We start from the raw sequence: 26,934 nt of genomic DNA on the forward strand, positions 1-26,934 counted from the left end.
TTCTTAATACCCCTCTTCCTTTTCTATTTAATTATGATTAAGGGAGTATCTACAGGGATAATTTAGAGAAAATCGATAGATATGATAAATGAGTCTTATATTTAAAACCAAAATTAAATCAATAATTGGACGGACCGGAGGAGTATATATATTTGTTCATTCCTTTCAGGAATCGAATTGGTACTGTAGGATCGGTAAGCTTTTTAGTTTGTTGATCAAAATACATTCTCATAACATTTTGACAAAGCTTTTTGGGGGAACAATAGATTTGCTGCGAAAAATGAGGAAAAATTAGTAATCAGATGCGATTGGATTAAGCAAATGATTTTTGCCTGATTGTGGGGTAAGTTGTTGGTGGGTATGCCTTAGAAAATCATAAAATTTTTCTCGGCTTTTGCGTAAATTCAAAAGCCGAAATACTGTTTGTGTGTGTTTCCTGCCATTTTTTCATTCATCGTTCGTTCGTTGCTCTTCCTTCTTTGTTTCTTCATTCCTTCCATATCTTCTTTCTTATTTCCGTAACGCTCAAAGTATATATATTCTCTCCCTCTCTCTCCATCTACCTGCCTAGCCATCTTCTTGTCTCTCTGCACTTTTCACTGTTCTTCTTTTTGCGCTTACTTGAATCTCAAGCTCTTGTGTAGGATTTTGCCCTGTGGAGCTGATGTGGTACTAAACTTTTTGATTCGGGATTTTTTCTGTTTTCTACCATCTGCATCCCTTTGTTACTCTCAATTTGTTCATTTCTTGAACGGAATTTGGGCTTCCCCCCGTTTCTTGGATTTTTTTTTTATTTTTTAAAGTGTGAGCTTTTGGGATTTTCCCTCCATTTCAGCACTTGAGATCTAATTGGTTCTCTTTCGTGTTCCTAATTTGAGGTTTTGGGAGGTGTTTTTTGGTTCTTGAGTTTCTCTTTCTCCAATTGGTACGGCTTTCGAGTATTTCGAAGATTTTTTGTTCCTTAATCTTGGAACTCTGTTCTTTGCGGTGGTTTCTGTGAATATTTTGTGAACAGAAGATCTTCAATGCAGATTTGGACATTGATTCTTTTATTACCAAATATGTAATAATCATAATAATTGCCCGGAAGAACGTTGTGTTAGTCTTCCTTCTTTTTTCTTCTTCTTTTTTTTTCAAAAAGTTCAAATTCGAGCTGAAAGCCAGTTGTGGTGAGTGGTGACAATCATTTTGTTGGAGGCTGTTTGACAAAACTTGAGGTTACTCCTCATCCAATCTTTGTTACTTCGTTTTCCTGTAACTTAAATCTCGCGTAAAGCCATTTCTTTGAACATTGAACCCAAAAAAAAAGTTCTATTTGACTTGGCTATGGCGTTTCATTGTACATTTGTGGCAGGCCTATTACTTCGATGTATATTGCAGGGTTTTACTTTCTTATTCTTCATCCTTTTGGATAGCACTGAGCTTATGAATTTTTACTTTCTTTATTCGCTCCTTTCTGTTCCTTTCTTTCTTACTTTCTTTTTTGATCACCTCTTTCTTCCTTTCTTTTTGGTAGACTAAATTCTCTTGTTTCTTCTGCTTCATTATTCTTTTGAGTGCCTTTGAGTTAGAATATTTTTCATCTTCAGGCTTCTTTTACCCGAAACACGGTCTTCCTGGGTCTCTATGTACTCCTTTTATAATAGGACATACTGTTTATAGAATTTTAACAGCATTAATTGCTGACTTCTTCGTTATATGAATTTTGGAGCTTCAGCTTTAATTTATTGTTCGAATCATAAGGAGTGGCAGCGTTTCATAAACCACTCATCCTAATTGAGCACAAAAGATCTGTTATAAGTTTCGCTTTCATTTCTACTTCAATTTTTGATAAACTTTATCTAGGAATTGAAGTCTGGTATGTACTTTGGGCAGATTCTTAATAAGAAAGCAATATTTCCGCTGATTATTAAGTTCAACAATCGTTGAAGATGAGTCAGCCTAAAATCAAGCGCCGAGTTGGTAAATATGAGGTTGGAAGAACTATAGGTGAGGGAACATTTGCAAAAGTGAGATTTGCAAGAAACTCAGAGACTGGGGATCCTGTGGCTCTCAAAATTCTTGACAAAGAAAAGGTTCTCAGGCACAAGATGGCTGAACAGGTAGTTTAAGATTTACTGCTAGTTAAATTTTCTTCCCCTCCATTTTGTATCAGTTCATTCAATTTACAGAGGGCTTACAGATTTGTATCATAACTGTTTTTCCTGTCTTTGAAGAGCTTTCAAACTGTTGACAAATCTATCATTAAGTTTTAGGTGTTTGTTTACATAGTTAAGTTGGTTCTTGTCCATTGTATGGGAACTTTATGTTTAGCATATATTCTGTAGGAAAACTGATCTATACCCTCACGAAATGAAGTCAAATCTCTTGAATGCTTTTTAATGTGATTTTACAGATCAGGCGGGAAATTGCAACAATGAAGTTGATCAAGCATCCACATGTTGTTCGATTATATGAGGTCTCTCTTTCACACACGATCCCCTCTCTCTCCTCCCCTGCCCCCCTTACCTTCCTTTCCTAAATCAAGTCTTCTATTTAATACTTGGCTTATAAATCTAGACACATACTCTGTTTAAAATACAAAGAACTGTCAACTCTCTATTTGACAAAATATTATTGTTGTCCTGATCATAAACTATGTCATATTCTCTTGGTGCTTGCATTCATCTCTTTAGATTCTGCCAGCCTGAAGAAGTTCTTCTATTAATAAAAGCAACAACTTATGGATATGCATAAATTTGTTCAGAACTCCACTTTTCATTACGACTCTTACTACAATTCCAGAGTTTTTTGTATCCTGACAGTATTCAAAGCCGTTGGAGGCTATGAAACTTGAAAGGTCTTAAATTGTATTTAGAAAGAACTAGGAAAAAAAAAATGTTCTGGAACTGCTGCCTGTTATCTTTGATGAAGTTACATGTTTGATCATCGGACACACTAAGAGGTTTGACTAAAACATTATTTTGAGTTATTTTACCTAATCAGCAGACCTTTTCCTTTTTTCTGTGTATAATTTTATCAATTATTTCCTGTTTCATCACCATCCAGTTCTCTTTAATTCATAGATATTGTTGGTTTTCTTCTCTGTTTTTGTCCTGTCCCGTTTAATCCATTCTTTCTTCCAAGTAAATGGTTAGAGAAGAACACAGCTAAATCTTATTGGTAAAGATTCTATTTCAGGCCTACGTAGACGAGTTTTCATATGACAAATGTGTTCGTAAAATGGATAAGAATGGCAGCATCTGGTCGAATAAAGTGCCTATGATATGACGAATAGTCTTTAGTCTATATTCTTGCACTAGGCATACCAAATCATTAGTTCGTTTACAGAGAACACCTTTGACCTCAGAAATGAATGAAATCTGATATTTTACCTGGGCTTCCAACACTTCCTCTTCAAGACCTTCTTCATAATGATCCATGGTCATAGGGAAAAAAAAAATCTTATACAAAAATATTTGACAAATTGATTCCGTTGCTCCTATGATTTGGAGTACTGCTGACAATAAAAGGGAACAAAGAAATAGATTCCCTTTGGCCATTTTTCAAATTTACTGTGGTTCTGACATGTTTGCCTTTCATCTTGCATTTCACACCGGTCAAAACTCCAAAAAAGTAGTAAAAAACTTCAATTGTCGGAAATCAAAGGATTTTACCTTATAAAAAATTATCATGATTTGAAACCTAGCTATTCTCAATGTTCTGGTTACTTTGTTGCTAGCTTCCATTCATGATATTTTGTATAGCTGAACTACATGATTCTTTTTCAGGTCATGGGAAGCAAGACTAAAATATACATTGTATTGGAGTTTGTGACTGGTGGAGAGCTTTTTGACAAAATTGTAAGCAAGCCAGTCTATATTGGTCCCATTTATTTAGTGGTTTTTCTAGTATTTTTTATTTGCTCAAGAGCAATTCTGAGGAAAAGAATAAAATAGGGACGGGGTTGTATTCACGAAGCTTATGATACTATAGTTCTATCCGTCCACCACAATTATTTTCCTATTCTTATGTTATCATTATTGTTGATAGGCTTGCCTTGAGTTTTAGTCCCTAACTGTTGTTGAAGAGTTAAAAATGTGATGTATATTATTATTGTCCAATGGACTTTTTATTAAAGGTAAACCATGGGCGGATGAAAGAAAGTGAAGCGCGTAGATATTTCCAGCAGCTTATAAATGCTGTTGATTATTGCCATAGCAGGGGTGTCTACCACCGAGACCTAAAGGTAGGACCTACTCTCCGGTCTTAACAGAACAATTTCACTTTGATATCAGAAGAAGTAATCTCTTACATAGCTGTCATTCTTGTTTAACAAAATTGTTGCAGCCAGAAAATTTGCTATTAGATGTTTCTGGAAATCTTAAAGTTTCTGATTTTGGTTTAAGTGCTCTCTCCCAGCAAGTCAAGGTAATTATGTTTCATTGGTTTCTGAGGTTTACTTTTCATTGTTATTTATCTTTGTTCAATGTAGTGATATTCTTGCTGCCAAGTCTACTGCTAATCCTTACAGAAAAAGAAAGTGAATCAGAAAGCAAAATAATTGTTTTGCTTAGCTTGGAAAAGATACTTTTTAAAAATTTATTTTTAACATATCTGTATATTGGGCAGATAGCTTGCTTTCAACACCATACATTAGCATATCTATATATGCTTGAATTCTGTATTGGCAGTCTTTTTAAGTGGAACTGGTAAATGATAATGCAGGTTTAAGTTAGACCTTGTTTATTTTGGTCGGTGTTGTAAAATTCATAATACTTTTTTGTACACGACTTCTTCCTGTTATTGTCTTGTCTCGTTTCTTGGTTGCGTTGACCGTGTCCTGAAGTCTTAGCCTAAATATAAGTAACTTTTCAACTTTATCCCAGGAAAACTCCTTCTTCTTCTGCTTCTTCTTTTCCTTTTTTTTTTTGGAATCAGAAAGATATGGTTATTGAGTTATATTGTCTCATTTTTCTCAACTGATACTAGAAGTGAGCTAGAATTCCTCAAATAAGCATTGTTGTATCCGGTCTCAGAATCTGGTCGCTCGTCCACACCCATGTAGAGTAGTCTTTTTTTTTGGGTGATAGTGTAGAGTAGTGTTGATAAAACAGTTTCAATGCTATCTCAGAGGCCATGTTGCATCTCACAGTATGATGTGTTGACAGGATGATGGACTGCTGCATACTACATGTGGAACGCCAAATTATGTTGCTCCTGAGGTGCAAACAAATACTGTCCCTTGCTACTTTGTTGTGTTTTTGTGTTTTATAAATTTCAACCATGCTATGATAATAATATGCACTCTTTCTCAACAGGTCCTTAATGATAGAGGCTATGATGGGGCAACTGCAGATTTGTGGTCATGTGGGGTGATTCTCTTTGTATTGCTTGCAGGTTACCTGCCTTTCGATGAACCTAATCTTGTGAACCTATATAAAAAGGTGAGCATTTGTGATTTCTTCTGCACAATTTTCCTGTTGCCCATTATGTTTCTGTTTATTACTTCCTTTTCCTGATCCACAGATCTCAGCTGCTGAATTTACTTGCCCCCCTTGGCTTTCTTTCAGTGCCAGGAAACTGATCGCTCGAATCCTGGATCCAAACCCTGCAACTGTAAGAGAAAGCATTTGATTTTCTAGCTGTTTCATCTACTGTAAAAAAAAGGAATTTTTTTCCCCCCTGAAAGGAAAAGCCGTTTCCTGTGGGCTGAGATTGACTTAGTGGCACCATATCAACTTAATTTTGTGAAATGTGTAAAAAAGTAGACGTTTCAGAAGCATTTAGGGAAAAAATATGAGAGAAAAATGGAGGACTTACAATCCTGTCTTGTCTTTTACTATTTTAGTAGTCTGTTACATGCCTCACGGTATGCATTTCTGATTTACACTCAATGACAGCGTATCACGGTATCGGAGATTCTAGAAGATGAATGGTTTAAGAAAGATTACAAGCCTCCTGTTTTTGAGGAGAAAGGAGAGGGCAACATTGATGATGTTGAAGCCGTCTTTAAAGATTCCGAAGTATGTCGAAGATGATAAGTACTATGATTACGGTATTGACTTCTGTCAGTTATGTGACGACTAATATAAAGGGGTTTTTTCATGTTCACAGGAGCACCATGTGACCGAGAAGAAAGAAGAACAGCCAACACCTATGAATGCATTTGACTTAATCTCCATGTCCAAAGGGCTGAACCTTGAAAATTTGTTTGATATAGAGCAGGTTCACAACTTTACATGATGAGATGCTTTTCTTGTATTGTTATGGAACTGTAGATTTGCTGAATGAGCACCCATTTCTTTGCTTCTGCTTCTCAAGCATACGGTAGTAAAAAGATTTTGGAGGAAATCTGTAGAAGCGAACGGATTAATCTGATCATGATTATACTTGAATTCAATCATACAAGTGCATCAGTGCGGTCCCTTTTTTGCTATGCATTTGCCATGTGATATAAAAATAGGAAAATTACGCAATCATTTGAAGTAATGTAAATGTGATATGGGAATTGTATTACTTCTTGGGTAGATAATGGGACTGGTTAACTTTTGTCCAAGGCATAATCTGATTTAGGGAGGAAAAATTTTCTTTTACTATGCCACCTTGAGCAGAATATGAAATTTTTTGCTTGATTACTATTTGAATTTTTGTATTCTGATGTGAATTGTTTCAGGGATTTAAAAGGGAAACAAGATTCACTTCAAAATGCCCTGCCAATGAGATAATCAACAAGATCGAAGAAGCTGCAAAACCTCTTGGTTTCGATGTGCGCAAGAAAAATTACAAGGTAACCCAAAATTGCGGAACTCATTATCAACTCACACTCAAAGAAAAACTTGATCTATAGTTAGTTTTTATGTATTTGAACCCACAGATGAGGCTTGAAAACGTAAAGGCTGGAAGGAAAGGAAACCTTAATGTTGCCACAGAGGTACATAACATGAGTTTTCTTTATATAATGAAGTGTAACACAATTTGTCCAGTTTGATGTGTATGATGTTTTATATTTTAAGCAGGTATTTCAAGTGGCACCTTCCCTTCACATGGTTGAGGTGAGGAAAGCAAAAGGTGATACGTTGGAGTTCCATAAGGTATATCATTCTTTCTCTTTGATTTTTTCATTCACCAGGTCCTTGATTGCTTGCTATAATTTTCTATTCCCTGTGCATGTGAGAGAAGCTAGCTTCACTGTTTATTACGTATGAGGTTTTTAGTCTGAAATTTATTTCACTGGAAAGTAGAAACCCGTGCAAAATGATATAGCAAATTATTATATATGTCCCTCAAAAGTACATGTTAAATTTAGTCCTTCAGGCTTCAGGGATAGGTACCAATTTGCTATCATTTGACTCCATTTCTTTCAAAGAATCCACCACTATGATCTTGGAGTGAATTTTGTTGAAAATTATTTTAGTCAACTTCAAGACCAAATTATGATAATTATCTTTCAATGACTGGATTGATCAAACATAGACTAGGGCCGTGTTTTGCTGGTGGACTGTTCTTTTTGCTAGGTGCAATACAATAAGGATGAAAATCAGACAGATTAACTTGGAAATTGGTTCAGAAATTGGATGTTAGTGATGAGATCATACTTCTTTCTGGAATCTAAATATAAGTTTACTTGGAATATTATCAGAGCATATCCACACAAACCTTCGATGTAACTGAAAATCAAATTTTTGCCTGTCCCTGTCTGCAGTTTTACAAAAATCTATCGACAACTCTCAAGGATGTCGTCTGGAAAAGTGAAGATGATATGCAAGAACCAAAGTGAAATCATCGATATTGTTGTCAAGCGTTGTTTCTTCATGGCTTATGATGCTGTCATTTTTCCAGTTTCCTGGTTTAATTTTCCCAACAAACTACCTTGTTGGAGGTTTGATTGGACATATATGATCATCATCACATGGCTTTCTGGGTTATTATTGTGAGAAAGCATGCATAATAGTTCATGTAAGTATTGCCAGTCAACAGCTGAATCATGTTAATGAAACATCTGTAAATCATATGCATGTATTGTCAGTCACCCTTTATGTCGTTCGTTAGTTTATTTTCCTTTACTGCTAGCTTTCCCTACTGTGAAAAGTAAGGATAAAATACTTTTTCCATTAATTTAAATAATAATAAAAAGTATAATATAATGGACATTGCATAATTCAAATGTCGCGTGAAGAAAGTGAATGATCTTCACTTGCTAGTGCTATCAAACTGGGCCTTTGTAGAGGAAAAAGGAAGAAAAGGAAAAACACTTTTGTGTTCTTTTTTGAAGATATTTTTAATCCAATGACACAAATTAATGAAGGTTGGAGGTCATGAAAGGTGTTCCTGACAAAAAATGAGGTTCATAAATGCTTCATTAATTTATGTAGGAATGAGATTAGGAATTTAGGATGAATAAATAATTTTGGCTTGAAATGGCCTTAAGATAGTAAGTGGAGGAAAATTAATGTTTTTCCATATGATCAAACCTAATCAAAATGTTTATATTAAAAAAAAAATTACTGTTAATAATATCCCAGTGCTCTCTAAATTTACTCTGTATAAATTGATAAATTTTTTGACACATAAAGAAAGTCATATTCTATGAAGAAAATAATTATTTTTTTCATAAATTATTCAAATATTTTGCTTGCAAAGGCTTTCGCCTCAGTCCTTCTCGAAGTTATCCTCATTTCTTGGAGATAGAGTTTTATTATAATTTCATTTTCTTCTTTGGTCAATGATTTTATTAGAATTTTTTATTTCGACGATATCCATTCGTTTTGGCTTGCTTGTTTGCTTCCTCCTCCGACCACTTATTATTAAAATTTGTTCTCTCCATGATTGAATTTCGTACTGTTCTGGAGAATGGAGATTTCAGTTTCGTTTCTCTTAAGATTTTAGCATCTATAAATATTATTTTATTTGCTCATGATTTTTGTTTGGAAGAGGGAATGAAAAGGAGAGAGAAGGTCTTTTTCCGAGTTCTGATGTGTGGATAAATGGAAAAAACATGAAAAAATGAAAAATGATTTTTTTTTTTACACAAATCACAACGATAATAATACCTCGACTTAAATATAGAAATTAGATATTAAATATGAATATTTTTTTTAGTGGGAAGTCAAACTTTGATTCACCACGTTTGAAAGAATTATTTCTTTTTGTTAGACTCAATCATAGTTGGTGATATTATAATGACTTTAATTATAATTTGTCTTTAAGGTCAATGGTGCTTGTGGTACTATCAAATTGATAAAATTAATTAGCATTTGAGTCTCTCTCTAAATACTCTTGGCCACGTTTACGTGTTGAAATGAAATACGTTGGGAAAGAATGTTACGTGACATTAAATTAATTAAAATTTGGACTGGTCAAACTCATCGTAATTTTGATTGTTTTGGTCCAATTCTCTTGTTTATAATGTTTATATTTTAATTTAATTCCAATAACATTTTCTTTACCTTTCAATGATTCAACATTTACTTTAAATTATTTAAAAAATGTTATCCCTATAATATCCTTGCATTATTGTTTTATTACAACTAACTAATTAACTAATACATGATATTACCAAATCATATTCTAATATTATTTATAACTCACTCATCCATTATATCTTCAGAACTTCACACTAAAAAAAGCCTTAACTCTTAGTAAATTAATTTTTTTAAGATATGTACATATTGAATCAAACCAAACTAAATTGGATGAAAGTACTCCCATTTAACTAATTTGATTAAATTAAGAAAGTTAGGTAAGCAATGTAACACATTTTTCCTAAAATATCATAATCATTTTTCTTAATACCCTGTTTTCTTCTACTACTTAATTATGGTTGAGAGTGTATCTATAGGGATAATTAGAGAAAATTGATAAATATGAAAAAATGGGTCTTATATTTAGGACCAAAATTAACTCAATAATTAGGTCTTATATTAAGGACCGGGGGAGTATTTAGGTTTGTTTCATTTAGTTGATTGGATTACACCGTCCTAATTGATACCAATTAGGCCTAATTTAGCCAATCTTTTTGTTTTTGGGCCAAGTCAAGCAGTATTTATAAATTCTGTACAAATCTCAGTGGGAAATCCATCCAAAAATTACAACAAGGTTAAAGTATGTATTTGATCTTTTAACTTTATATAAAATTTTAATTTGGTCTCTTAACTTTAAAAAACATATATTCGATCATTTAATCCTAAAATTGTCATGCTTAAATGATAATTTTTTGTAACAATCATAGTTGTTTTAAAAATTAAATTCAATATGTTAACATTTGAAAATGTTTTATCAATATCTAAAATCTCAATGTATCATTTTTTTTGTTAATAATTTTAGAGTCAAAGGACTAAGTATAATTTTTAAAGTTAATAAACTAAATTGAAACTCGTTATAAAATTAAAAAATTAAATATATACTTTAGCTTTGTAACAGTTATTCAACCAAAATAATTTAAATTTCAACAAATAAAACCAAATGGACCCATTCAATTTGGTTGGGCTCAACATTTTTGCAGACCATCCAAAGCTCATGATATGTATCATTCAATATTCACTTGTTTACTCAACATGCATTTTTTATTGCGCTTTTGTTTATAAATAACCACATTGGAATTTTACCAGCAGGATATAGTCATATATCATAAATGGAACTGGTCTCTAAAAGTATTATCACAAACCACAATATTTAGTTTCAATTCTCAAATTACAAATGAATAAATGTTAGACATATTAATTCAAAAAAAAATATTGAAATTAAGCCGATACTTTCAAAAAAATGAAAGTTGCCAAATTTCAGGAGGGCAGAACGATAGCCATCATCAATGAGTGGCGCATTGATTTAAATTGCCATTTATTTATCTTTCTTTGATCAAGATATAATGATATTATGTTATATTTTAATGGGTAGGGATCAAATGTCTCTTCAAAATTATTTTGATTTGATCCTTATTTAATTTTAGAAAATTAAATAAATATATAGCCTTATTTATATATATTGAAAAAAACTAAATCCTAACATTCAATTTATATATTAGATCCTATTACTAAATTGATATGTTATAATAATGTTTCATTATTATAAATTCAATGAATTTGAGGAGTTAATTCTGTGCCTCTTATTTTGTTTTGTTTGATGCATAGGTGATCCAAAAATCATTTGTTTGAATTTTGTTTATATAAGGAGACTAGCTCTTTATATTTATTAATTTATTGCTATATTCTAATAATTAAATATCACATATACAATTAACAAGTTTGAAATAAGAAATACGAGGGCAAAAAAGAAAAAGAAAAAATGATTTAAATTTTTGCAAATAAATGTCATGAAAAAGTTGAAGTTGATAAAATATTATCATTTCGTCTGCTAAAGTCATTATAATTTTGATTTTTAGCGCCAAATAGGATTTCTCTTTTGCCCTACGTGCCCCCAGTGTTTCTTTAAGATCTATTGGTTTGACATTTAATAAAAGCTATGTTGGCCACAACACCTAAATTCTCTAAAAATCTAATAGATTTTCCAACTCTTCTGTAATGCTATGCAAATTCTGTTGACAATAATACTTGCAGAAAAACGGTAAATCCAAGTCGTGTTCTATGGACACTGTCCTTGAGAGTTATTCTATAATAACTAGCAAAGCAAGAAGCAGCACTCCCTGAGATTAAACGGATTCTTCTTACAAAAGCAGGGTGAGCAGAATAGTGAAAGATAGGAGAACTCAACGGGATAGAACAATAGAAGGAGGGAAGAGAGAGTTGCTTGAAAGCTCAAAGCTCAAGGGGTTATCATGAACTTCACTCTCATGCACCTTTGATAGGCCGTGAATCACAATATCATTAGGCACATTTAAATGTGGCTAATGGAAATTAACTCATAAGTAAGTGCGATTTTAAGTAGTAATTAACTTGTTTAGTGACTATTTAAGGTAAGTAAAATCTTTGGTTATGAACATTAAAAAGGTATACTTGTAATAAAATGATATATTAATTAGACAGATATCTCTAATAAAATGCTCAGTATTACATTTGACTCGTGCATAAGAGATGACGGTAAATTGCTGGATTTGTCTCCAGTGACTCATTGTGCGTACGAGTCCACTTTTTCTTTTGACTCATTTAGTAATCCAAGATTACTTATCACTTAGACTCTCATAATTCCAAGCAGTGCGGGACTCTTCATTTGACACACTCACACATTATTTACAACAAGATACAATATCTAGAATTTGAAATTTTATGAAAATAAATGTCAGACATGCGTAATTTTTTTTGTTAAAAAAAGGTAATTTGTTTTCGAAGACAACGAATTTTTTTTTTTTTTGTAATTTCTAATTTGATGTGTAGCAATTTCATCCACAAGATTGTTGTCATATTTTTTATTAGGTCTAATTTTGTTAAAATTTTTTTTCCTGTATCAAGTATTTATGAATTTTGTACAAATCTAAGTGGAAAATCCATCCAACAATTAAAACAATTATTCAACCAAAATAATCCAAATTTGAACAAATAAAATCAAAATCGACCAATTCAATTTGGTTGAATTCCAACATCTTGCAGACCATTCAATATAATGAGCTTTGGATGATCTGCAAGATATTCACTGTTTTGGATGAAACTTACATAAATTAAAGTTGTCAAATTTAATAGTTTAGCCAACTCATTATTGTTCAAAGTATAGATACTTCTCTTAATAGAAATTTAAATCTTAATTTTTCACTTTATAAGAAACTAGTCCCATTCTACTAAATTTAACCCCGGTTGGGAGTTATATTACTGTTGTTTTTGCTAAACACAGATATTATCATATTAAAAGAAATCCTATTTAGATATTATCGGGTATTGAATGTGAGCACTTCTAGTAATGATTCAAACTTACGTTAGAAATATAAAAACAAATTCTGGTAAAAAACTTAGGATGGACCGGGTGTAGTATTATCTTGGGCTGTAGTGGGCCTCGTCCCCTGCAACGTGAAAATTGTGGCTCAGTATTCCTTTTTTAATTTTAATTTTAACTTTAACTTTTTGTTTTTGGCCATCTCTGTTCTCCTTTTGTTTACCTGCCGTCCTCTTCTTTGGGCGTCGCACCCAACTGGCGATGGGTGAATCACCTGTATAGAGATCTTTCGCCTCCATTCTCGGTATGTTGTTCTTCTTCTCTCTCAGGTTACCTCTAATTCTAATATCAACTAGTAATCACTTCGAATTTTATTTTATTTTTTCACTTTTTGGGTTCATTTCTGTGCGCAAATGATTCATTCCTTAATCCTTCCGGTCTCGGTGGGGGAAGCAGTGCTTGGTGATTACTTCACTGCCAAAGATTATTCATTCAACAGTGTGAATTGTCTGAGTTTTCGTTTCAATGAAAAATTTTGGTTTTAAGAATCACTTGTGAGGGCTATTTAGTTACAATCTGAAACTTACTCCTAGATGGTATCGATCTTATTGGGGATTGGGGTGCCGGAAACTGACATCAAGTAAAACTTATGATTATGATAGGGACGGGGTTGTATTCATGAAGCTTATGATACTATAGTTCTGTCCGTCCACCACAATTATTTTCCTATTCTTATGTTATCATTATTGTTGATAGGCTTGCCTTGAGTTTTAGTCCCTAACTGTTGTTGAAGAGTTAAAAATGTGATGTATATTGTTATTTTCCAATGGACTTTTTATTAAAGGTAAACCATGGGCGGATGAAAGAAAGTGAAGCGCGTAGATATTTCCAGCAGCTTATAAATGCTGTTGATTATTGCCATAGCAGGGGTGTCTACCACCGAGACCTAAAGGTAGGACCTACTCTCCGGTCTTATCAGAACAATTTCACTTTGATATCAGAAGAAATAATCTCTTACATAGCTGTCATTCTTGTTTAACAAAATTGTTGCAGCCAGAAAATTTGCTATTAGATGTTTCTGGAAATCTTAAAGTTTCTGATTTTGGTTTAAGTGCTCTCTCCCAGCAAGTCAAGGTAATCATGTTTCATTGGTTTCTGAGGTTTACTTTTCATTGTTATTTATCTTTGTTCAGTGTAGTGATATTCTTGCTGTCAACTCTACTGCTAATCCTTACAGAAAAAGAAAGTTAATCAGAAAGCAAAATAATTGTTTTGCTGAGCTTGGAAAAGATATTTTTTAAAAATTTATTTTTAACATATCTGTATATTGGGCAGATAGCTTGCTTTCAACACCATACATTAGCATATCTATATATGCTTGAATTCTGTATTGGCAGTCTTTTTTAGTGGAACTGGTAAATGATAATGCAGGTTTAAATTAGCCCTTGTTTAGTTTGGTCGGTGTTGTAAAATTCATAATACTTTTTGTACACGACTTCTTCCTGTTATTGTCTTGTATCGTTTCTTGGTTGCGTTGACTGTGTCCTGAAGCCTTAGACTAAATATAAGTAACTGTTCAACTTTATCCCAGGAAAACTCCTTTTTCTTCCTTCTTCTTCTTCTTCTTCTTCTTCTTCTTTTGAATCAGAAGGATGTGGTTATTGAGTTATATTGTCTCATTTTTCTCAACTGATACTAAAAGTGAGCTAGAATTCCTCAAATAAGCATTGTCATATCCGGTCTCAGAATCTGGTCGCTCATCCACACCCATGTAGAGTAGTCTTTTTTTTTTTTTTTGGTGATAGTGTAGAGTAGTGTCGATAAAACAGTTTCAATGCTATCTAGGCCATGTTGCATCTTACAGTATGATGTGTTGACAGGATGATGGACTGCTGCATACTACATGTGGAACGCCAAATTATGTCGCTCCTGAGGTGCAAACAAATACTGTCCCTTGCTACTTTGCTGTGTTTTTGTGTTTTATAAATTTCAACCATGCTATGATAATAATATGCACTCTTTCTAAACAGGTCCTTAATGATAGAGGCTATGATGGGGCAACTGCAGATTTGTGGTCATGTGGGGTGATTCTCTTTGTATTGCTTGCAGGTTACCTGCCTTTCGATGAACCTAATCTTGTGAACCTATATAAAAAGGTGAGCATTTGTGATTTCTTCTGCACAATTTTCCTGTTCCCCATTAAGTTTCTGTTTATTACTTCCTTTTCCTGATCCACAGATCTCAGCTGCTGAATTTACTTGCCCCCCTTGGCTTTCTTTCAGTGCCAGGAAACTGATCGCTCGAATCCTGGATCCAAACCCTGCAACTGTAAGAGAGAGCATTTGATTTTCTAGCTGTTTCATCTACTGTAAAAAAAGGAATTTTTTTTTCGCCTGAAAGGAAAAGCCGTTTCCGTGGGCTGAGTTTGACTTAGTGGCACCATATCAACTTAATTTTGTGAAATGTGTAAAAAAGTAGACGTTTCAGAAGCATTTTGGGAAAAAATATGAGAGAAAAATGGAGAACTTACAATCCTGTCTTGTCTTTTACTATTTTAGTAGTCTGTTACATGCCTCACGGTATGCATTTCTGATTTACACTCAATGACAGCGTTTCTGATTTACACTCAATGACAGCGTATCACGGTATCGGAGATTCTAGTAGATGAATGGTTTAAGAAAGATTACAAGCCTCCTGTTTTTGAGGAGAAAGGAGAGGGCAACATTGATGATGTTGAAGCCGTCTTTAAAGATTCCAAAGTATGTCGAAGATGATAAGTACTATGATTACGGTATTGGCTTCTGTCAGTTATGTGACGACTAACATAAAGGGGTTTTTTCATGTTCACAGGAGCACCATGTGACCGAGAAGAAAGAAGAACAGCCAACACCTATGAATGCATTTGACTTAATCTCCATGTCCAAAGGGCTGAACCTTGAAAATTTGTTTGATATAGAGCAGGTTCGCAACTTTACATGATGAGTATGTTTTTCTTGTATTGTTATGGAACTGTAGATTCGCTGAATGAGCACCCATTTCTTTGCTTCTGCTTCTCAAGCATACGGTACTAAAAAGATTTTCGAGGAAATCCATAGAAGCGAACGGATTAATCTGATCATGATTATATTTGAATTCAATCATACAAGTGCATCAGTCTCGTCCCTTTTTTGCTATGCATTTGCTATGTGATATAAAAATAGGAAAATTACGCAATCATTTGAAGTAATGTAAATGTGATATGGGAATTGTATAACTTTTTGGGTAGATAAAGGAACTGGTTAACTTTTGTCCAAGGCATAATCTGATTTAGGCAGAAAATTTTCTTTTACTATGCCACCTTGAGCAGAATATGAAATTTTTTGCTTGATTACTATTTGAATTTTTGTATTCTGATGTGAATTGTTTCAGGGATTTAAAAGGGAAACAAGATTCACTTCAAAATGCCCTGCCAATGAGATAATCAACAAGATCGAAGAAGCTGCAAAACCTCTTGGTTTCGATGTGCGCAAGAAAAATTACAAGGTAACCCAAAATTGCGGAACTCATTATCAACTCTCACTCAAAGAAAAACTTGATCTATAGTTAGTTTTTATGTATTTGAACCCACAGATGAGGCTTGAAAACGTAAAGGCTGGAAGGAAAGGAAACCTTAATGTTGCCACAGAGGTACATAACATGAGTTTTTGTTATATAATGAAGTGTAACACAATTTGTCCAGTGTGATGTATACGAGTTATATTTTAAGCAGGTATTTCAAGTGGCACCTTCCCTTCACATGGTTGAGGTGAGGAAAGCAAAAGGTGATACGTTGGAGTTCCATAAGGTATATCATTCTGTCCCTTTGATTTTTTCATTCACCAGGTCCTTGATTGCTTGCTATAATTTTCTGTTCGCTGTGCATGTGAGAGAAGCTAGCTTCACTCTTCATTACGTGTGAGGCTTTTAGTCTGAAATTTATTTCACTAGAAAGTAGAAACCCGTGCAAAATGATATAGCAAATTATTATATATTTCCCTCAAAAGTACATGTTAAATTTAGTCCTTCAGAGATAGGTACCAATTTACTATCATTTGACTCCATTTCTTTCAAAGAACGCACCACCATTATCTTGGAGTGAGTTTTGCTGAAAATTATTTTAGTCAACTTCAAGACCAAATTGTGATAATTATCTTTCAATTACTGGATTGATCAAACATAGACTAGGGCCGTGTTTTGCTGGTGGACTGTTCTTTTTGCTGGGGGTAATACAATAAGGATGAAAATCAGAGAGATTAACTTGGACACTGGTTCAGAAATTGGGTATTGGTGATGAGATCATACTTCTTCCTGGAATCTAAATATAAGTTTACTTGGAATATTATCAGAGAGCATATCCACACAAACCTTCGATGTAACTGAAAATCAAATTTTTGCCTGTCCCTGTCTGCAGTTTTACAAAAATCTATCGACAACTCTCAAGGATGTCGTCTGGAAAAGTGAAGATGATATGCAAGAACCAAAGTGAAATCATCGATATTGTTGTCATGTGTAGTTTCTTCATGGCTTATGATGCTGTCATTTTTCCAGTTTCCTGGTTTAATTTTCCCAACAAACTACCCTGTTGGAGGTTTGATTGGACATATATGATCATCATCACATGGCTTTCTGGGTTATTATTGTGAGAAAGCATGCATAATAGTTCATGTAAGTATTGCCAGTCAACAGCTGAATCATGTTAATGAAACATCTGCAAATCATATGGATGTATTGTCAGTCAACCTTTATGTCGTTCGTTAGTTTATTTCCCTTTACTGCTAGCTTTCCCAAACTGGGCCTTTATAGAGTAGAAAGGAAGAAAAGGAAAAACACTTTTTGTGTTCTTTTTTGAAGATATTTTTAATCCAATGACACAAATTAATGAAGGTTGGTTCCTGAAAAAAAAAATGTGGTTCACAAATGCTTCATTAATTTATGTAGGAATGAGATTAGGAATCTAGGAAGAATAAATAATTTTGGCTTGAAATGACCTTAAGATCGTAAGTGGAGGAAAATTAATGTTTTTCCATATGATCAAACCTAATCAAAATGTTTATATTAAAAAAATATCACTGTTAATAATATCCCAATGCTCTCTAAATTTACTCAATATAAATTGTTTTTTGACAGGGTTATATTCTATGGAAAAAATAATTATTCTTTTTCATAAATTATTCAAATATTTTGCTTGCAAAGGCTTCCACCCTAGTCCTTCTCGAAGTTATCCTCATATCTTGGAGATAGGGTTTTATTATAATTTCATTTTCTGGTTTGGTCAATGATTTTATTAGAATTTTTTATTTCGACAATATCCATTCGTGTTGGCTTGCCTGTTTTCTTTCTCTGCTGATCACTGATTATTAAAGTATGTTCTCTCCATGATTAGATTTCGTACTGTTCTGGAGACTTCAGTTTCGTTTCTCTTAAGTTAAGATTTTAGCAGAGAAAAGGTCCTTTTCTGAGTTCTGATGTTTGGATAAATGGAAAAAAACATAGAAAAATGAAAAATGATTTTTTTTAATACAAATCACAACTACAATAATACCTCTCGACTTAAATATTGGAATTAGACAATACGAGCTTTGTTTTTCTTTAAAATACTACTCCTCCGGTCCTTAATATAAGATCCATTTAACTAATTTGATTAGATTAAGGAAGTTAGGTAAGTTAGTTAATTATAAGAAAAGTGACACATTTTTCCTAAAACACCATAATCATCTTTCTTAATACTCCTCTCCCTCTTCTACTTGATTATGGTTGAGGGAATATCTATAAGGGTAATTTAGAGAAAATTAATAAATATGAGAAATGGGTCTTATATTTAGGATCAAAACTAACTCAAGAATTGGGTCCTATATTAAGGACCGGAGGAGTATTAGATACTAAATGCGGATGTCTCTTTTAGTGAGAATTCAAATATTGGTTCACTATGTTTTGAAGAATTAATTCTTTTTATTAGACTTGATTCTAGTTGATGATATTATAATGGCTTTACTTTCATTGTAATTTGTCTTAAGGTCAATGGTGCTTGGGCTACTATCAAATTGACCACGTTTACGTGTAGGAATGAAATATGTTGGGAAAGAATGTTACGTGACATTAAATTAATTAAAATTTGGACTGGTCAAACTCATCGTAAGTTTGATTGTTTCGGTCCAATTCTCCTGTTTATAATGATTACGTAGAGGTTTCATTAGAAAATAAAGTTTATATTTTAATTTAATTTCAATGATTCAACATTTACTTTAAATTACTTGAAAAAAAAAAGTTATCCCTATAGTATCCTTGCATTATTGTTTTATTACAACTAACTAATAGATGATATTACGAAATCATATTCTAATATTATTTAATATTTTTTTATAACTCACTCATCCATTATATCTTCGGAACTTCACACTAAAAAAAGACTTAACTCTTTGTAAATTAATTTTTTTTAAGATATGTACATATTGAATCAAACGAAACTGAATTGGATGAAAATATTTCGGTTTGGTTCATTCAGTTGATTGGATCACGCTGTCCTAATTGATGCCAATTAGGCCTAATTTAGCCAATCTTTTTGTTTTTTGGCCAAATCAACTAGTATTTATAAATTTTGTACAAAGCTAAGTGGGAAATCCATCCAAAATTACAACAAGGCTAAAATATGTATTTGATCCTTTAATTTTATATAAAATTTTAATTTAGTTCTTTAACTTTAAAAAAACATACATTTGATCATTTAACCCTAAAATTGTTATGCTTAAATGATAATTTTTTGTAACAATAATAGTTGTTTTAAAAATTAAATTCAATATGTTAACAGTTGAAAATATTTTATCAATATTTAAGATCTCAATACATCATTTTTTTGTAATAATTTTAGAGTTAAAGAACTAAAAGTATAATTTTTAAAGTTAATAAATTAAATTAAAACTCGTTATAAAATTAAAAAATTAAATATATACTTTAGTTTTGCAATAGTTATTCAACCAAAATAATTTAAATTTGAACAAATAAAATCAAATGGACCCATTTAATTTGGTTGGGCTCAACATTTTTGCAGACCATCCAAAGCTCATGATATGTATCATTCAATATTCACTAGTCTGCCCAACACGCATTTTTCATCGCACTTTTGTTTATAAATAACGACATTGAAACTTCACCAGCAGGATATGGTCATATATCACAAATGAAGCTGTCTTCTAAAAGTATTATCACAAATCACAATATTTAGTTTCAATTCTCACATTACAAATGAATGAATGTTGGAAATATTAATTCAAAAAAAATTATTGAAATTAAGCCGGTACTTTCCAAGATATGAAAGTTGCTAAATTTCAGGAGGGTAAAACGACAGCCCTCATCAACGGGAGTGCAAGAAGAGGCGTCACTGATTTAAATTGCCATTTATTTATCTTTCTTTGATCAAGATATAATGATATTATGTTATATATTAATGGGTAGGGATCAGATGTCTCTTCAAAATTATTTTGATTTGATCCTTATTTAATTTTAGAAAATTAAATAAATATATAGCCTTATTTATATATATTGAAAAAAACTAAATCCTAACATTCAATTTATATATTAGATCCTATTACTAAATTGATATGTTATAATAATGTTTCATTATTATAAATTCAATGAATTTGAGGAGTTAATTCTGTGCCTCTTATTTTGTTTTTTTTATATGCATAGGTGATCCAAAAATCATTTGTTTGAATTTTGTTTAAATACAAAGAAACTAGCTCTTTATATTTATTTATTTTTTGCTATATTCCTATAATTAAATATCACACATACAATTAACAAGTTTGAAATAAGAAAATACGAGGGCAAAAAAAATTTTAAATTTTTGCAAATAAATATCACAAAAAAGTTGAAGTTGATAAAATATTATCATTTCGTCTGCTAAAGTCATTATAATTTTTATTTTTGGTGCCAAATTCGGATTTCTCTTTTGCCCTACGTGCCCCAGTGTTTCTTTAAAGATCTATTAGTTTGACATTTAATAAAAGATATGTTGGTAGCCGCACCTAAGTTCTCTAAAAATCCAGCGGATCTTCCAGCTCTTCTGTAATGCGATGCAAGTTCTGTTGACGATAATACTTGCAAAAAAATGGTAAATCCGAGTCATATCTTATGGACACTGTCCTTAAGAACTATTTTACAATGACTGGCAAAGCAAGAAGTGACGCTCCTTGAGATTAAATGGATTCTTCTTGCAAAAGCAGGGTGAGCAGAATAGCAAAAGACAGAAGAACTTAACAGGGTAGAATAATAGAGGAGGGAAGAGAGAGTTGCTTGAAAGCTCAAAGCTCAAGAGGTTATCATGAACTTCACTCTCATGCACCTTTTATAGGCTGCGAATGACAATATCATTGGACACATTTAAACATGTTTAATGGAAATTAACTCATAATTAAGTGAGTGATTTCAAGTAGTAATTCATTTGTTTAATGACTATTTAAGATGAGTAAAATCTTTGGTTTCGAACATTGAAGAGGTATACTTGTAATTAAAATGATATATTAATTAGACATATATCTCCAATAAAATGTCCAGTATTGCATTTGACTAATGCATAAGAGGTGATAGTAAATTGTTGGATTTGTTTCCGATGGCTCATTATCCGTGCAAGCCCACTCCTCTTCTTGGCTCATTTAGTAGTTTAAGATTACTTATTACTTGAACCCCCACAATCCCAAATAGTGTGGAACTCTTCTTTTGACACACTTACACGTTATTTACAACAAGATACAATATCTAGAATTTGAAATTTTATGAAAATAAATGTAGAGATATGTAATTTTTTTGTTAAAAAAATATCATTACCTTTTGAAAACAAAAATGGTCAAAACTTTGCCTTAATAAAAGGTAATTTGTTTTCAAAGACAACGATTTTTTTTTTGTAGTTTCTAATTTGATGTGTAGCAATTTCATCCACAAGATTGTTGTCATATTTTTTTATTAGGTCTAATTTTCTTAAATTTTTTTTTTTGCTGTATCAAGTATTTATGAATTTTATACAAATCTAAGTGGAAAATCCATACAAAAATTAAAACAATTATTCAACCAAAATAATCCAAATTTGAACAAATAAAATCAAAATCGACCAATTCAATTTGGTTGAATTCCAACATCTTGCAGACCATTCAATATAATGAACTTTGGATGATCTGCAAGATATTCACTGTTTTGGATGAAACTTAATTAAATTAAAGTCGTCAAATTTAATAGTTTAGCCAACTCATTATTGTTCAAAGTATAGGTACTTCTCTTAGAAGAAATTTTAATTTTAATTTTTCACTTTATAAGAAACTAGTCCCATTCTACTAAATTTAACCCCGGTTGGGAGTTATATTACTGTTGTTTTTGCTAAACACAGATATTATCATATTAAAAAAAATCCTATTTAGATATTATCGGGTATTGAATGTGAACACTTCTGGTAATGGTTCAAACTTCCATTAGAAATATAAAAACAAATTCTGGTAAAAAACTTCGGATGGACCGTGTGTAGTATTATCTTGGGCTGTATTGGGCCTCGTCCCCTGCAACGTGAAAATTGCGACTCAGTGTTCCTTTTTTAATTTTAATTTTAACTTTAACTTTTTGTTTTTGGCCATCTCTGTTCTCCTTTTGATTACCTGCCGTCCTCTTCTTTGGGCGTCGCACCCAATTGGCGATGGGTGAATCACCTGTATAGAGATCTTTCGCCTCCATTCTCGGTATGTTGTTTTTCTTCTCTCTCAGCTTACCTCTAATTCTAATATAAACTAGTAATCACTTCGAATTTTATTTTGTTTTTTCACTTTTTGGTTTCATTACTGTGCGCAAATGATTCATTCCTTAATCCTTCCGGTCTCGGTGGGGGAAGTGCTTGGTGATTACTTCACCGCCAAAGATTATTCATTCAACAGTGTGAATTGTCTGAGTTTTCGTTTTAATGAAAAATTTTGGTTTTAAGAATCACTTGTGAGGGCTATTTAGTTACAACCTGAAACTTTCTCCTAGATTGTATCGATCTTATTGGGGATTGGGGTGCCGGAAACTGACATCAAGTAAAACTGATGCCGAGGTGATCTTTATTCATTATCCATTCCATTTGTTGTGGTGGAAGTCTTACCTACTTTAATTTTGTTTATATTTACTGTATCAAACCTAGGACGGTAACGAAACAGTGAGGAAAGGATAAATGAGGGTTGGTTTGTATTAAACTTATATAATCTTTTTAAAAAAAAAACTTCTTTTGGTTTATATCATTAGCGTACCTCATTCAAGTGTTACGTCTTTTTCTGCTCGAGTTATTTTTGTCAGTTTTGAAACTTACGAAATTGATTATTTGACGGGTTTTTTCTCCCTTACAGCTCCTTGGTGCATCATCTGTGATCTGCGTTTGCATCAGATATGGCTGGGACACGACTAGTTCAGGGCTCAACAGTGCCAACTGCTTTGTCTTCGTCGTTATTAATCTTACCGGGGAATTCTCTTAAGTGCACTCCTTATCTCCCGCCTAGAACTCAAACAAAATTCAAGAGTATAAGGGCTACGTCTGCTGAAGCAGGACATGGTCAATCACCATCTATTTCTGAAACGAAGAGTCCACTTGCAGTTATTTTGGATGTACCTCGTACTATTTGGAAGAAAACATTACGCCCATTAAGTGATTTTGGGTTTGGTCGTAGGAGTATCTGGGAAGGTGGGGTTGGACTGTTTCTTTTGTCTGGTACAGTTCTATTTGCACTCAGTTTGGCCTGGTTGAGGGGTTTTCAAATACGATCCAAATTCAGGAAGTACACAGCTGTGTTTGAGTTTGCTCAGGCTTGTGGTTTAAGCACTGGAACTCCTGTGAGGATTAGAGGAGTGACAGTCGGCAATGTCATTCGTGTGAATCCTTCATTAGAAAGTATCGAAGCAGTTGTAGAGGTTTGTTTTTATGATTAGCTTAATTATGCAACCATGTTTGCATCAAACTTGTTTGGATTTGCATTTCATTGTTTTGGTTGGTGCAATATACTAAATCTCTGTATTTTAATTTGCAGATTGAAGATGACAAAACAATCATACCCCGAAATTCATTAATTGAAGTTAATCAGTCTGGCCTTCTTATGGAAACTTTGATTGACATTACTCCTCGAGACCCAGTACCAACACCAACAGCTGGACCTCTTGACCAAGAATGTCAGAAAGAAGGTCTTATTGTATGTGATCGAGAAAAGATGAAGGGTTACCAAGGAGTCAGCTTAGATGCATTGGTTGGGATATTTACCCGTATTGGACGAGATGTTGAAGAAATTGGCGTTTTTAATACGTATCTCCTTGCTGAACGAGTTTCTTCTGTCGTTGAAGAAGCAAGGCCACTTCTTACAAAGGTGTGATGTACTATTCTATGTTAGTCATGCATCACTCATGGTAATAAATTGTTTCAACAGGATAGACAATTTTCTTTCCAGTAAAACCTGGATAATTTCATGATAGTAAAAAATTTTTTCTCTCTCAACCTCAAGTTGAGTCATTGTTAGGTGCAGCTTGTGATGTGTTAAATCATTACAAGAATGCCAATCCCTTGTTATCTGTTTGAAATGGTTGTATGAGAACTCAATTCTATTCTTCTGCTCCTTATATATATATATATATATATATATATATATGTATGTATGTATGTATGTATTAAATGTAGTGAATCAATTTACTATTAAATGCTAAATTCGAGTATTAAGGAACTTAGGAGATGGAGGTTGACATGTAGAGATATTTTGTCACATTCTGGGCATTTACAATCCATGCTCTTGTCCGTTAAGCATTCATAGGTAGCAAAAGGAAATAATTTTGGTCAGCTTGAGATAATCTGTTAAGTGACTTAGAATTTTGCTGCATGTAAAATCAGTTTAATCATCTAAAATGTGAGGAAATTATCTCAGTTAACTGTCAGTCCGTTGCTGTTTGGGTCGCTCTAGCAGTTTGTGGTGATACTACAACACTGTAATTATGGGCAAATAGTTAAACAAAATGATAATGAGAAGTTTCAGTAACCTTTCTGCTGTGTTTATATGTTCTCTAAATCTCTTTGGTATCCATGTACCTTATTTCTGTTGTTGGGAATTTACTCTCTTTCTGTGATTATTCGGTTATGCATTCTAATACCCATACTTTTGGCTTTGATGTAGTGATGTCCCAGATCAAAGCCATGGCTGAAGACATTCAACCTTTGTTGGCTGAAGTTCATGATAGTGGGCTGTTGAAAGAAGCTGAGAATTTAACCCGAAGCCTTACACAAGCCTCTGAGGATTTGAGGTCAGTTGTCTTACTCCAATATGCCTGCACACACGTAGCAGTGCGGCACATGGACATTAGTGTGGAAAATGACAACTAGCCTTTTAACATCTGACCTTGGAATAGATTGAGGAGATTTGGGATGAAGACGTGGACAATTGTTTGGAGTTTTTAAATGAAGTTATGTTGTTCTTGTCCTATGTTTAAGATAGACCCGATGCTGTCTATAATTGTTGTTTCTGCTCATAATTTTGTGTCCAATCAATGGCCTGCCTGCGCAAAAGTACGCAAAGATTGGATTTTGGGCCATGGGCGGTCTAACTATCATGATAACTAAATATTTTTTCCGTGGGCACAAGTTTTAAATGGTCAAAGTAGTAGCATTTCAGTCTGCAGTCTATGAATATCTTGATTGCTTGAAAACTCTATTTATTATTTGTAATAGGTATGTCATTTTTCTTTCTTTCTTTTTTTTTTTTTGAATTAGTAGTATCCACAGGAAACTTAAAAATCAGAAATAGGATGTTAGATTAGATTCCTGAAGACTTGTAGGGATATCTTTTAACTTTGGAGAAGGGTAAATTCATTCATCATGAGAGCTGATTTTAAAGAGTTCATTCACCTTTTATTTTACCCTGAAGTCCATTCTTGAAGTATGTGACAGCTGATCGATAGATCACATGTTTATGCAGAAGGGTTAACTCCTCCATTATGACCCCTGAGAACACGGAACTGATTCAGAAATCCATTTACACTCTTATTTTCACCCTGAAGAACATTGAGGTAAAGCCCTTTACAACAGCCTAGAGTTTTAATTGATGATGAATAACTTTTCTTTTGATGTTTATTATTGCAGAATATCAGCTCTGATATTCTTGGTTTTACTGGCGATGAGACTACAAGAAAGAACCTGAAAATACTTATCAAGTCTCTGAGCAGATTGCTCTGATGTTGAATTCCAACTAAAATAGAATATATCAGGTGATAAATTTTCTACGGAGTTTTTCATCAACCCCAACAATTGAGCAGGACAAAGCAATTAGTTGAGATTTTCGGAGTGTTTTTACTATACCTTAGTGCAGTATGTTACCGCCCAGGTAGCTCTGTCCTGCTTATAAATCATATATAAATTATGTTGGATGATGGTGATTTTTAGTGGTTTATCATTCCCCAGCTAAAATGCCTGTTGAAGAAGAATGCTATTACAGGTTTACAGCAGTCTTTCCATGGTGTTTTGTCGGTTGTGTCAAATTAGACATAGTTTGGATCAATGCTTTCACAAGTTTCTTGATGAATCACCTGCTTAATTCCAAGGATACACCGCTGAACATTAAATTTCTTTTCTTTGTGCAATTAGCCCGCGTGAATGCAACCAATATAAGGGGAAATTACCATGAGATCATGATAAAAGAATATAATTAATAAAAAATCTTGTCATTTCTTGCATCGGAATTTATCATTCATTTGTCATGAATTTTTTTTTTGGATCAGCAAATGAATCCTTTTTTTTTTTTTTATAGTTATATGTTTCTGGTGGGATCATTTCAATATAATTGCTGTTTGACATGGAAGTTTGTGCTTTTTCTGTAATATATTGAAAAGATAATTTTATACTCCTTTAGCTTCTTATTATAAGCTTTAAATAACTAATTCATAAATAATAAATTGTTAGTTAAAATTTGTTATTAAAAACAATAAATAGATTGGAGATATAGTTTTATTTTTAATTATGTTTTTATAATAAATGAGAAAAAAAAGAAAGAATATGTGCGGAAAAAGATGATAAGACAGAGTAAGATAAATGAGAGAGAATAAATAATTAAAAATAAAATTAAAAAGATATATTAAATGTTAAGA

General features: G+C 32.8%; 3 protein-coding genes across 6 annotated transcripts; all 3 read left to right on the forward strand.

Moving 5' to 3' along the window:
* Window positions 1-256: 256 nt before the first annotated feature.
* Window positions 257-8,030, forward strand: LOC114753714 (CBL-interacting protein kinase 32-like). Of its 3 annotated transcripts, none has more exons than XM_028942426.1 (15): window positions 257-343; window positions 1,876-2,102; window positions 2,396-2,458; window positions 3,771-3,842; window positions 4,121-4,228; window positions 4,330-4,410; window positions 5,151-5,204; window positions 5,301-5,426; window positions 5,509-5,598; window positions 5,883-6,005; window positions 6,097-6,207; window positions 6,656-6,769; window positions 6,857-6,913; window positions 6,999-7,073; window positions 7,685-8,030. In XM_028942426.1, exons 2-15 carry the CDS (start codon window positions 1,932-1,934, stop codon window positions 7,757-7,759), a joined length of 1,320 nt encoding a protein of 439 aa, XP_028798259.1. In that variant the 5' UTR covers window positions 257-343; window positions 1,876-1,931; the 3' UTR covers window positions 7,760-8,030. The 3 variants fall into 3 exon arrangements, with proteins under 3 accessions (XP_028798259.1, XP_028798257.1, XP_028798258.1); XM_028942424.1 differs by lacking the exon at window positions 257-343 and adding an exon at window positions 453-669; XM_028942425.1 differs by lacking the exon at window positions 257-343 and adding an exon at window positions 1,113-1,217.
* Window positions 8,031-13,609: 5,579 nt separating this feature from the next.
* LOC114753716 (CBL-interacting protein kinase 32-like) lies at window positions 13,610-17,555 on the forward strand. Its single transcript, XM_028942429.1, has 11 exons — window positions 13,610-13,750; window positions 13,852-13,932; window positions 14,679-14,732; window positions 14,829-14,954; window positions 15,037-15,126; window positions 15,435-15,557; window positions 15,649-15,759; window positions 16,207-16,320; window positions 16,408-16,464; window positions 16,547-16,621; window positions 17,228-17,555. Exons 1-11 carry the CDS (start codon window positions 13,625-13,627, stop codon window positions 17,300-17,302), a joined length of 1,032 nt encoding a protein of 343 aa, XP_028798262.1. The 5' UTR covers window positions 13,610-13,624; the 3' UTR covers window positions 17,303-17,555.
* Window positions 17,556-22,451: 4,896 nt separating this feature from the next.
* Window positions 22,452-26,295, forward strand: LOC114753710 (protein TRIGALACTOSYLDIACYLGLYCEROL 2, chloroplastic-like). Of its 2 annotated transcripts, XM_028942421.1 has the most exons (6): window positions 22,452-22,532; window positions 23,172-23,730; window positions 23,847-24,176; window positions 24,983-25,098; window positions 25,770-25,860; window positions 25,934-26,295. In XM_028942421.1, the coding sequence occupies exons 2-6, from the start codon at window positions 23,212-23,214 to the stop codon at window positions 26,024-26,026; spliced, it is 1,149 nt and encodes a 382-aa protein (XP_028798254.1). In that variant the 5' UTR covers window positions 22,452-22,532; window positions 23,172-23,211; the 3' UTR covers window positions 26,027-26,295. The 2 variants fall into 2 exon arrangements, with proteins under 2 accessions (XP_028798254.1, XP_028798255.1); XM_028942422.1 differs by lacking the exons at window positions 25,770-25,860; window positions 25,934-26,295 and having other exon boundaries at window positions 24,972-25,053.
* The last annotated feature ends 639 nt before the right edge of the window (window positions 26,296-26,934 follow it).

The sequence above is a fragment of the Neltuma alba genome, unplaced genomic scaffold (genome assembly GCF_004799145.2).
Source record: "Neltuma alba isolate B1F8T4 unplaced genomic scaffold, ASM479914v2 tig00008091_pilon, whole genome shotgun sequence".
Taxonomy (NCBI): domain Eukaryota; kingdom Viridiplantae; phylum Streptophyta; class Magnoliopsida; order Fabales; family Fabaceae; genus Neltuma; species Neltuma alba.